The sequence below is a fragment of the Apium graveolens genome, unplaced genomic scaffold (assembly GCF_009905375.1).
Source record: "Apium graveolens cultivar Ventura unplaced genomic scaffold, ASM990537v1 ctg230, whole genome shotgun sequence".
Classification (NCBI taxonomy): domain Eukaryota; kingdom Viridiplantae; phylum Streptophyta; class Magnoliopsida; order Apiales; family Apiaceae; genus Apium; species Apium graveolens.
The window spans coordinates 54,692-68,371 of record NW_027417595.1 but is presented as its reverse complement, the minus strand read 5'-3'; the positions used below and the strand labels follow the sequence as shown (position 1 = coordinate 68,371).

At 35.2% G+C, this 13,680-nt stretch overlaps 1 protein-coding gene across 1 annotated transcript; it reads right to left on the bottom strand.

Moving 5' to 3' along the window:
• Positions 1-12,611: 12,611 nt before the first annotated feature.
• LOC141700408 (uncharacterized) lies at positions 12,612-13,600 on the bottom strand. The gene is made up of 2 exons (XM_074504187.1): positions 13,008-13,600; positions 12,612-12,915 (listed from the first exon to the last, which is right to left on the bottom strand). Exons 1-2 carry the CDS (start codon positions 13,364-13,366, stop codon positions 12,687-12,689), a joined length of 588 nt encoding a protein of 195 aa, XP_074360288.1. The 5' UTR covers positions 13,367-13,600; the 3' UTR covers positions 12,612-12,686.
• Positions 13,601-13,680: the final 80 nt, after the last annotated feature.

The following is a 13,680-nucleotide window of genomic DNA, read 5'->3' as shown; positions in this document are numbered from 1 at the left end:
AAGCGATAGCCATGATCATTTTACGCCTTACCCGGGGACGGGTCCTGTTTGTTGGGAATATTACTATACGCGCAACAATGAGACAGTTATATATAACAAATTAACAAAAACATGCAAATTCAACCAAGTAATGAAAAAAACACGAAGGCACAAATATTATATAATTAAAGACCGAATTGATAAGAAGTTAGAGACAATCACTTAGCTCTATGAAGCTTTATCAGAATTAGAGAATCAGCTGAGTCGCCAAGCCCTCGAGAAGACTTGACTGTTATTGAAGAGATTATTGCCCCACTTATGTTGTGATGGGTTATCGCAATATCACTTTCAGGATAAAACAGCTCAGAGCGATCCGTTCACAGATACGAGAAGGCTCAACAACGACCAGCACCTCAGCTCACCAAGAAAATCAATGAACATTTGTATGTATATGTGGGAGAGAGCCAGAGAGATGATGTTCTAGGGTTTCTATCTATTTTCCCCAATATATCTCCCTCAAAGATTTTCACACACTTCAACTTTTTATCTTCACCACAAAAGTAACGTATGTAATATCATCTATTATGTATTCTATAAGAGTTTAGTTATTATTATTATAAAATTATAATAATCCTTACTCAAATATAAATATATAATATACTTATTTATACAAAACATGTTTATATAGTTTTAGCAATTGGCTTCCAGTTCAGTCCCTGAGCATAAGCCCCAGGCCCAAAACAACCCAAAATTTTCAGCACATCAGGACCTGAACCTCTAGCCCCAGGTCCTGAACATTCCAGAAATGTTTTCAGCATAACATCAGGTGCTGAGCTCCCAACCTCAGGCCCTGAACATTGCAGGAACTTATTTCAGCACATCATCAGGCCCTGAACATCTAGCCTCAGGTCCTGAACATTGCATAAATTTCACAATATGCCTCTCAGCTAAAACCGAAATAACTCTTATACAAATAAGCATTCTTTCTCTTATTTTTACATGGATTTCAATAAGAAAATATCTTAGATCCAAATATGAAAGTTTATATTCTTATAGAAAGGAACAATCTCCACTTTTTATTAACCAGAAATTACATCAAGAAGACATATTACACGTGTCCTCAAATTTCCATTTTCTAACAATTCCCCACAAATCCATACAGAAATGCATATCAGATTTTGACTTGTTTTTCAGAGCCGGTACCCTTCTGAGTTTGAACCCTCCTAAGTCCCCTACTTCGATGGCTACCGGATATAAATGGAATATTTCACCTTGAATCTCTATCCGTTTGGTGTAACCACACTCCATAGACGACTACAAGTCAAAATTTTATGGTGCAGATCTACGGCTTTGAGACGTTATGGTCTTGTCTCGATCCTGTTCGTCGAATGCTTCAAGGAATAACCCTTTCCTCTAATTGCGACCACACAATTGCATTCGCTTAGCTGGGCATCTCCAAAGATGTACTGCTAACATCTCGTCTTTCGACTTGATCCTATTCAGAGTTTACAAATTCTGACACAATATTTGGTCCATCAGAATTTATCAAATCCCGATCTAAAACTGTTATAATCAAAATTTGTTAAAACTCTTACTAACTAGCAGTCCAAGTACCTCTTAAGGTTTACAGGGGATAGAATCAGATACATAAGTTTCTAAATATATATGGTAGAGGTACTACCAATTCATCCTTACAACTTGTTATTGGCATATTGAATACACTTCGAGAGATCTCCTCTCAGGTGTATTCTGTTGATGAATTATGATGGGTTATCAGTCACATCCCCAACCTCGACTTGAGGACTACAGCATGCTCAAGCCCTTTAGTAAGCGAATCAGCTATATTATCCTGAGTTAATATGAACTCTATAGTAATAATCCTATCAGACACTACACCCCTTATAGACTTTAGTCTAACTTGGATGTGTCTCTTTGTTTTAACATTATACTTTACACTTTTGACTTTGTCGATAGTTGTACGGCTATCACAATGAACAGAAATGGCAGGAAGCGGCTTGCTTACTACATGTATCATACTCATGAGTCCATGTAACCATCCAGCCTCCATACTTGTGGCATCAAGTGCACACAACTCAACCTCAAAAGTAGACCGAGTAATCAAAGTCTGTCTAGAAGACTTCCAGGACACTGCTACATCCGCAAGGATAAACACATATCCAATCACTCCATTGGAACCATATTTCTTAGCAATCTAACTTGCATCATTATACCCCTCGAGTACCCCGGAAATCTCCGGTAATGCAAGCCATGGGAAATAGTTCCATTCAGATATCTAAGAACTATATCCAGTGCCTCCCAATGAGTCTTGTTTGGAAAGCTTGTATATCTAGCCAACTTAGACATAGAATAAGAAATATCTGGCATTGTCATATTAGCAAGATATAACAAACTCCCAATAATCTGAGAATACCTAAAACTGAGACACATGAACTCCTGAACTATTCTTGACTAAGCCAACTTTTGAATTATATGGTGTACTAACGATTCTATAATTTGAATAACCGTACTTCTCAAGTATAGATTTCTCTATATAATGAGAATGTAACAAAGTTATTCTATTAGTTTACTGAGTCAACTTAATCCCAAGAATCATACTAGCCTCACCCATATCCTTCATCTCAAATTGCCTCTTCAAGAAACTCTTTATCTAATTAATAATCTCAATATTGGTTCCAAACAACAAGATATCATCTACATACAAGCACACGTTCACACAATCATTACCTCTGATCTTATAGTAGACACACTTGCCACTTTTATTAACTAAAAACTCAAAGTCTAAAATAGTTTCATCAAACTTTTTATGTTAGTCTATAGGTGCTTGTTTAATGCCATAGATGGACTTGACTAGTCTACATACTTTCTTCTCATTACTAGAAGCAACAAATTCCTCAGGCTGATCCATATAAATCTCTTCTTCAAGGTCACCATGAAAAAAAGTTGTCTTTACATCCATTTGATGGATGATAAGACCATGTTCAGAAGCCAATGCAATAAGCATTCTGATTGTTGTCATTCGGGCAACCGAAGAATATGTATCAAAATAATCAATGCCTTCCCTTTGCCTAAATCCATTAGCAACTAGTCTAGCCTTGTACTTATCTATTGAGCCATCAGGGTTTAGCTTCCTCTTGAAGATCCATTTACATCTAATAGTAGAACACCCAGGAGGGATATCAACTAACTCCCATATTCCGTTAGAAACAATTGAGTCAATTTCACTCTTTACAGTGCCTTTCCAATGCCTTGACTCCGAAGAATCCATGGCTTGACGGAAAGTTAAAAGCTCATCCTTGACATTGTAAGTGATAAAATCACTTCCAAAGTTCTTGATTACCTTTGCACGCCTACTCCTTCTAGGTTCCTCTACTTCACTAGGAGTAGAGCTACTACAGGATCCGCCCCCAAATTTGTCATCTTTTTCACATGATCAGGAATAGAACTTGATGTGTGAGTGGGATCATCCTCATAATTACCCAGAGTTATACCAGTCTTTATACGGAAAACTTCCTCAAAGAAAGTTGCATCACGAAACTCAACTATCGTATTCACCACAATATCGTCTATGTCAAATTTTAATACTAAAAATCTCATAGCAGTAGAGGTTTCAAGATAGCCCAGAAAGATACAATCAACAGTTTTCAGACCTAGTTTCTTTCTCTTGTGTTCAGGGACAAGCACTTTAGCAAGACACCCCACACAAGAAGATAACTCAAAAATTTCTTACGCTTTCTCCATAATTCATAATGTGTCTTTTCCATATGTTTCAGAGAGACTCTATTATGAATATGGCAAGCCGTATTCAGAACCTCTCCCCACATGTACTTAGGAAACCCATAATTAATCAGCATATTGTTAATCATGTCTTTAAAAGTTCTATTCTTTCACTATACCACCTCATTAGACTCAGGTGTGTATGGTGGAGTAACCTCATGAACTATACCATTGCTTGCGCAAAATTCATTAAATATAACACTTGTATACTCACCACCTCTATCAGATCTCAAACGTTTAAGTACTTTTCCAGTTTGTGTTTCAACTTCATTTTTATACATAATGAATTTATCTAGTGCTTCATCCTTATGTTTAAGCAAATAGACATAACAATATCTACTACAATCATCTATAAAGGTAATGAAATATCTACAGTGATCCTTAGTCAACACACCACCAAATTCACATATGTCTGAGTGCACTAAATCTAACAAGTCTGAATCTCTAACAACATTATGAAAAGGTTTCCTTGTTTTTTTAGCAGTTACACACACTTGACAGTTGACACTTAGATTTCTTATCAATTGCGTACTTTGGAATCAACTATAAATTCATCATATTCTTTAGAGCACCAAAATTTAAATAACCAAGTCGTAAGTGCCACAAATCAGATGATTCTACACAATTAACAGAAGATGCAACACTATCATTAATAAAACCACCCAAAACAGGTTCAACATTTATTAAAATAAATCATCAGACAAATAACCCTTGCCAAAGAATGTACCGGTATGAGTAATAGCTACTTTATTACATTTCAAAGAAAGTTCAAAGATGTTCTTAACTAAACAACTTCCACTTACTATATTTCTACGAATATAGGGAATATGATGCACTCTAGTGAGTGATGGAATCCGTCTAGAAGCAAACTTCAGGTCCACGTTTCCTATTCCAAGCACTTGTGCAGTACTAGCATTCCCCATCGTCACTGTCACTCCATGACTCTGTTGATAAGATACAAACAAACTAATATCAGCACAAATATGCACATTAGCTCCTATATCAAGCAACTACTCATGTGACAGATAAATGGAAAGTAGTGCAAGGTTGTAAGTAACATACCCATCATCGATTCCAGAGGCAACAACCTCACCAATGACAATGTTAGCTACAGGCCCACTGGGGGTTCCAAGTCCAAGCACAGTATTTGTTTAAGCTACCACTCCAGCTTTCTTAGCTTTCTTACTTGGACAGTCCTTGCTCCAATGACCAACCTGTCCACAAAACCAACATGGTTTGTTCTCCTTTGGTTTCTTAACCTTGTTCTTGTCAGGTTTAGTATTAGCCTTCTTAGTGACTACCTTTCTTTTATGTCCTACAGTCACTAGATTCACCTTCGAGCTCCCATGTTCCGCAGACATCACGTGTCCTTGTTTGGACTTGTGTTGTTCCTGCACATAGATGTCCAACATCAAGTTAGTCCATGTGATCTCTGTGGCGCCCTCCAAACCCGGGTCAGAAGTTTGGGGTCCACAACACATATACAGTGTATAAACCTGTATATGAAATATTATTTGCAATGACCCTGCATTACATAACCACGGATCGCAACAGGTTAAAGTATGAAAACAAGCTACAACCTTAACTTTTATTACAACGTACCAAATGCCAACTAATTTAACTTACAACTGATAATGAAATTATTCTTACAATCTTATTATCTCACTACCATATGAAGCTTTTGCTAGCTCGATCCAACTCGAACTAGAATCCTAGCTCGCACTTTGGACTGAAGAACTTCACTATCATCCATATCCTTCTTAACTGTAAAATATATAAAAAGATTCACAAGAGTGAGCTAACTAGCTCAGCAAGTCATATTATTAATAACTGAGGTCAAACAATGATCAAACGAGATGATTCGAAGGAATCAAGTTTCTTGTTAAACAACCAATATAATTGGATATTCATTTTAAGTTTTTAAAACCAAGGTTAGGCTGCTGATCAGTCACGCACTAACCCCGAGCAAAGCACACAACACTGCTCTAACTACTGGATCCAAGGCACACATTGGCCTAACTTGACCATCGGTATGGTCTGACCACAAATCTGGTCCACATAAAGAAAACTATCCAATTCTAAAGCAGTTCAATATGATAAACAATATAATTCAATAAAATCGGATCATAATCAATAACAATAAAACATTTGTATAAGAGCATGGTGAAAATTCATGGGTACCAAAAGGGTATGTCAAAGTATATAAAAGAAGTGGCCTCCGGCCTGTAGGATAATCGGGTATTAGATAAATAATGTTTTTACAAGGTTTTAGTACTTTGATGTCACAAGGTATGGTTGAGTATAAAAGTTTATGTATGTGTAAACAATTATATTCCAGTGTTTTGGTATATGATGGATATATATTTGTGGAGCGGCATCGTATTTGTGTGGTTTAGTATCTGGTAAATCAACAAGAAATGGTTCACAAAGAATAAGGCTTACGGCTCAAAGATCAAATGATGTGGCTCAGGTTCAAGGCTGAAGGATTCAAAGTACTTTCAACATAAAACAAAGCTATTTTGAGCACTTAACAATATGTTATGAGAAAGTTTAGAAATATTTGCACTATATCTCGAAAAAGGTTTAGAAGTACTTGCCTTATCACAATCGATTCCAATTTTACTTGTACTCGCCCAATGACTTTCTTCAACAACCACTCGTCTACTTTTCCTATGCCTCGATTCCATTTTCTGATCATTTGCTGTATTTTCTACATGTCGATTCCATTTTCTGATCACCTGCTTCCCTTTCCTACGCCTTGCTTACTCTGCTAGGCATCATAAGTATCTATCAATATTTAACTCATACGATTCTATTCGACATACACTTCTATCTACCCTTCGTTTCACCCAAATCCGATTAACGGATTGAAAGTTACGCTATAAACAAGTGAACACCGAACATATTGACCGACAGTCAACCAACAAGTCACATATAACACATAACACGTCAAATAATCAATGATATATCATTTATAAAGGAGTCTCGGATTATAAACAGGCTTTTGGGTATTCAAAATGATTTTTAAAACATTTTTCGGAATTAAAACGGGTCGTTGGATCAATTTCAAAGTAATAAGCAGAGTTCGGTTGGCCAACTCTGGCTTCAAAATAATTTTATAATAATTATCGAGCCTTGAAAACAATTTAAAATAATATTTTAAAGCTCGAAATTATTTTTCGGAATTTTTAAATCATTTTTAAATAATTAAATCTAATTAAATGACTAATTAAAATCAATTAATAATTAATTAAATCAATTAATCAATTAATTTTCTAATTAATTGACCAATTAATCAATTAATCATTAACTAAAATTAATTAACTAATTAATTCAGATTTATTTTTGAATTAAAAATAATTTTTTGGAATTAAAATAATCATTTTCGGAATTTTTGGGAATTAAAAACAATTTTTAAAATGATTTTTATAAAAAGAAATCAAACTTTCAAAGGATTTTAAATAGAAATCAAATTTTTATAAGTTTTTAAACATCAGGGACCATACTGCAAGAGTACCAAAAGGTCAGGGACCTTTATGCACTTTTGCCATTTCTACCTCACGTCGCCGGCGCAGCCATTGTCGGCGACTTGAAGCTTTCCGACGAGCTCAAAAACAACCCAGAACACGACCAAATCAACGGGGAAACGTAGATTACAATCTTAGGAACCTATTCAAGCAATTTATTCCATCAAACTAGCTGTAAATCGATCGTAATAACCCGAGGAAAATTCGCCGTCAGCGAGTTTATATAAAATCCGGCGAAACTTCAAACGACAACTCCGTTCGATCCAGGAATCGTCTGATAATGTGCTATATATGAATAGATTGCATATTTCAAGGGGAACAAAACCCACCCCTTTACAACATCTAATAATCCTTAAATAAGAAACCCCCAATTTTAATCAAGAACATTCAAACGAATATAAAACCTAATTATACAATTCGAGAATTAAACCCTAATTTGAACATGTTATTGAACTCCAAATCGATCATATGACATACCAAAATGATCAGGAAGAAAATATCTACAACATACACGCATCAAATCATTCAAACAATCATCCGTACAAAAATTCATAATTTAAATCATTAATAATTCGAAATAAAAACAGTTTGTAGAGAATTGCCACTTGATTCTGCAGTGGTTTTGATGAAAGATTCTGAAAGTACAAATCAACAGCTTCGTTTTGAGTATAAGCACGCCAAAATCCGATATCGATAACGCCTCCGGATTTGAGTTTGATTACGAAGAACAAAATATAATTAAAGTATTTTCTCTAAAAAAATTCTGTAAATACTGTTTGCAAATGATTTCTGGTACAAAATAAAATACGGTAGAGCCTATTTATAATTATGGAAAATTAGTATCCCGTTGGATCATTCCGGATTTAAAATGGTACGTTTATTTATAAAAACTGATCCAAACGGTACCGGTTTTCGGGATAATTATCCAACTCAGTACAATTTGTACTGCGGTCTTGATCTCAGCGCCTGGTTACACGTATTACGAGGTGATAATTGTAATAGTTTAATAAAAAGATCCTGTTTTATCAAAAATACGAGTTTTATTGATTTACCGAAACGAATAATGTATCGAAATTGTTGCGCCGGGACCCGCACAGGACAAACCGTACGCCGGATCGAAAAAGTCGAAACATGGAAAATGCTCGGAATATTACAATTAGGTTAGGAAGGAGTTCTCGGAAGAGTTTCGGGTTATAAAAACGTAAAAACGGATGACGTCGGTTGGTTCCCGATTGTATAAAATAGTTTTTAAATACTCGATTTTTTTTATATAAAATCCATATATTTCCTATAAAATCATAAATCATCATAAAAATAATTAGGAAGATATGACAATTATTTATATTTTATTTTGGACATATAAAAATTAAAATACTCAATTAATATTATTTTTTTTAAACATTCAAACACATTGAACACTTTTTAACAAATAATTCACAGAATAGATACTGAACACATATAATAATTATTTATTAGCAAAAATAATTACACGATATATCCCGGATATTACAATCTCTACTTTCTGTCTTTTCAGGGAGAGAGAAAACTCTTCCCAAGACTTCGGGAGTTTTTCAATCACTAACATAACCCGAAACTTCTCAGGCAAGACCATACCGGACTCACCCAAAGCATGAACCAACATCTCAAACTCATGAACCTGTTCAGTCATGAATTTTCCATCCGCCAGCTTGAAATTAAGAAACCTAGCCATATAATACTTCTCAAGTCCTTGAGAATCAGTATTGTGGGTTTGGTCCAGCTTATCCCACAAGACCCTAGCAGTATAGGCATCTAATGAATAAACATCGTATAAGGTGTTCTCCAAGGCTACCAAAATGGCTGCCCTAGTCACCCCATCCTTCTCAGCCCATAAAGCATAAGCCTTAGCAAAATCAGCATTCTCTCGATCCAACACAGGATGATCATACTGCACCACTGGCCATAGACCCTTAACCGTTAACCAGAGCTTCATCTTTTTCTGCCAACGAGAAAAAGAAACTCCACCACTGAATTTATCAGGAATACCCGATAAATCAATTGGCTGGGGAAAACGGTACATAGTCCAATCAATGGAAACAGTACCACCTGAACCAGAACCAGTTTCAACTGTCTTAGGAACTTCAGTTTCGTTAACCATCTTGCTAATTAACAATATAACAAACATCATCTCTTCAAGATTGCTGAGAGTATTACTATACGCGCAACAATAGGACAGTTATATGTAACAAATTAATAAGAATAAGCAAATTCAACCAAGTAACGAAACAGACACGAAGGCACAAACAATATAATTAGAGACCGAATTGACAAGAAATTAGAGAAAATCACTTAGCTCTATGAAGCTTTATCAGAATTAGAGAATCAGCTGAGTCGCCAAGCCCTCGAGAAGACTTGATTGTTCTTGAAGAGATTATTGTCCCACTTACGCTCTGATGGGTTGTCGCAATATCACTTCCAGGATAAAACAGCTCATAGCGATCCGTTCACAGATACGAGAAGGCTCAACAACGACCAGCATCTCAATTCACCGAGAAAATCAATGAATATATGTATATATATGTGGGAGAGAGCCAGAGAGATGATATTGTAGGGTTTCTATTTATTTTCCCCAATCTATCTCGCTCTCAGGTTTTCACACACTTCAACTTTTTGTCTTCACCACAAAAATAACGTGTAATCTCATTTATTATATATTCCATAAGAGTTTAATTATTATTATTATAAAATAATAATAATCCTTACTCAAATATAAATATATATAATATACTTATTTATACAAAACATGTTTATATAGTTTTAGCAATTGGCTTCCAGTTCAGTCCTTGAGCATAAGCCTCAGGCCCTAAACAAATCAAAATTTTCAGCACCTCCGGACCTGAACCTCTAGCCCCAGGCCCTGAACATTCCAAAAACGTTTTCAGCATAACATCAGGTCCTAAGCTCCCAACCTCAGGTCCTGAACATTGCAGAAACTTATTTCAGCACACCATCAGGCCCTGAACCTCTAACCTCAGGTCTTGAACATTGCATAAATTTCACAATATGTTTCTTAGCTAAAATCGAAACAATTGTTATACAAATTATCATTCTTACTCTTATTTCTACATGGATTTCACTAGGAAAATGTTTTAGATCCAAATATGAAAATTTATGTCCTTATAACAAGGAACAACCATCACATGTTATTAACCGGAAATTACATCAAGAAAACATATTACATGTGTACTCTAATTTCCATTTTCTAACGATGTGTGTAACCTGCGAATGTTCATGCATATGTAATAGCCATGTTTTTTCACAAATTATTACTGTAAATCTGTAATCAATTACTATAAGATACTCCTTCCGTTTCAATATAACTGTCCACTTTTAAAAAAAATTACGCATATTAAGAAATTATTACATTCTTAAAATGGATTTTCTATGGGCACACAATAGTCACTAACTCCCATATAAATGAGCTCTTCTTATTGGTGGTTGAATAATAAATGTTAACGGCCCCCCTGCATTCACATCAATTCCACCAATAAAAAGAGCCCATTTTTATTGGAGTTAGTGACTAATGTGTGCCCTTGGCACACATTAGAAAGACCGTTCTTAAAAAAGTTATACTCCCTCCGTTCCTCCCAAATGTTTACATTTGGGTGGAGCGCGGAATTTAAGAAAAATGATAAAATAGTGGAGGAAAGTTAAAAAAAGTGAGTAAAGTAGTGGGACCGATTAATATTATATGTATAAAGTGGGTATAGTGGAGAGAAGTAGTGGATGTAGTTATTTTAAAAATTATAAAATTTTTACCATTGTTGGAAAGTTTTGAAATGTAAACAATTGGAAGGGACATCCCAAAAAGGAAAGTATTAACAAATGGGAGGGAGAGAGGGAGTATTAGTTATCATATTTATTGCATTGACTACATAAACTACACCACTGTTTATGGTAGAGAGTTAGCCTTGGAAATATAAACTAGTAATATAATAATTGTGTGTGGTGTAGAATTCATCTTGAAAATATAAACTAAATTTTATAATTTAAATAGTGACATTGAAAGTGTAAGTGGATAAATATTTTAAAACAAATTTTTTTCTTTAAAAATGGACGGTTATTTTAAAACGGAGGCAACCAAGATCTGACAGTCAACGGGAGTAGTTGGCGGTTGTGGGATGTGTAGTTTTATCATTTTATGTTTTGTTGAATTTTTTTTCTTAAATTTTTCAATTATTTCTCTGAAGCAAAATATTTTATAATTGTAAGCGATCTCGGTACAAATCTTTATTTTTTTTGAAAAAATTGGGATGAGCTAGAGTTAATCACGGAATTTTGAACAACAAGAAATTAACTTTTATCACTGAAATATCTTAATAACTTTGAATATTCTTAATTTCTCTTTCAATTTTAATTATATTTTATTTTATATTCGGATGGACTGTTTTAGTGGCAACTATTATTCTACATACTTTTATTGTTCAAAATTGTTATTATAGCGAGATGAATCTGAAATTTCAGTATCTATACATATATGATTTATCTTGTCAATTATATTTTTTAAAATTATGTTTTTTTGTAAGGTATTTTTAAGTTATGTTTAAGTAAACGTAATCGAATCTAACGCTCTCCAGGCGTATAACAACTAAGTGAACAACCTTCGCTTCGGCCGGCCAATCATTGGTAATCAATCACTTGAATAGTTTGGTTGTTCTCTTCATATAGCTGTTCCGGAAGTATTGTTTTGACAGTCGTGTACAACTAAATATGGTTCTTCGTGAAGCGGGACTGTCTAGCAACACGTCTACTAAGAGAAATCCTTCGTATGAACACCAATGTGAAAGCTGGTTGTCCTAAACAAAGGTGAGTTAACTCTCATCTCCTTCGCTGGTGTTTAGGCCGCTAGCCGGTGCTTGTTGTTCATGTAAATTGAGCTGAAAGTGGTGAAAGGGCTTAGTTGACGGCTTGTAGGATTTAAACTTGAGAATAAAACTAAAAACTTTAAGTTGGGCCAGCCCAATGACCCCTCCTGATTCGATCACGTTCCCTGGGGTCAGAATATCTGATGCCTCCTAAGAGGACGATGAATTATTTCATGGGATTTTTCTGTGCAATAATGCACGTCCATATGCTACTCCTGTTTTTTTCATACTTTTACCGTATTTTTTTTATAATTAAACCCATGCACACACGTCACACCCACGCCGGAAGTAGAACTCTTGAAAAGAGGCCAAGACCTCCGGTGCACCAACCCTTTGTTGTTTGTTGACGTTCACTCTAATTTGAAACATCTTGTAAACGTAAAGTGAAATTTGATAACAAACCTAATGAAGTTCGTAAAAACTGCTAAAGTGATAATATTCTAACTTAATAAAAGGATTGTTTTTAATAGGGGGGGGGGGCTTAAGGGAGGACATGGAAGTGAAAGAGCCAAGAGATAATGAAACCCAAAATCATACACGTAAGAAGAAAATTCATGATCCTTCGACCACGATTACTGCTTCGTGTCTCGTATTGAATCTCAGGTGCTGCGTTTGTATCTGCAACAGCTCCTCTACTCTCATTTACTTCAATTTTTCCATTTTCTTCTTTGGAAACATAGTGTGCAATGGTGCCGCAAATCTCACAACTTCTGCATAGAAACAACAAGTAAAACCAACCAGGTCTGTTACATTGATGCAAAATTATTTAATTTGAGACTCTAATCATGAAAACAGAACTCACCTGTTTCCTCTGATGTTGAACCAAGTGTCGGCGCAATGTTGATGAGCAGCAGCAAGATCACCCTTACAATCGCACTTCAATTCAATAGCAACACCACAACATGAATCCATCAAACTCATTTGACAAATCCTACACTCCCTCTCCTCCACAATTTCCATACCATTCATTTCCTCATTATCAGTATTTCGCACCGTAATTTTCACCTCACTGCTCTCCAAGTCCATTTCCTCAATTTGCAGGCACAATATCATCAAACTTCCATCAATCTCTAACGACACTTCATCACACCTGCTCGACCGTGCCTTATCAGTCTCGGCCAAATGTAAGCTGCCAGAATGTTTCAGGAGAGCTGGTGACATTTAATATTCTGTTGAAGAAAGGAGAAAAGGCTGTATGTTTGAAGTTGAAGTGGAGATATCAGTTGCATTGTTAGAATGTGCTCTGTTGGTTGTATTAAGGAGAAACAAAAGAGTCGCTACCAATTTCCCAACTATATTATCTACTGCCGGAAAAGCTAGAGATAATTGGTTTCATGGTTGATTCATGAGTGGTCCAAATATTTAACATTTATTCTGAAACTCGCTTCTTTGCTTATTTGCCTTGTTTTTTTATGGCCTATCAAATGCCTCTTCAATTATCTACTCTTTTTATTAATTATAAAATATAAATATTA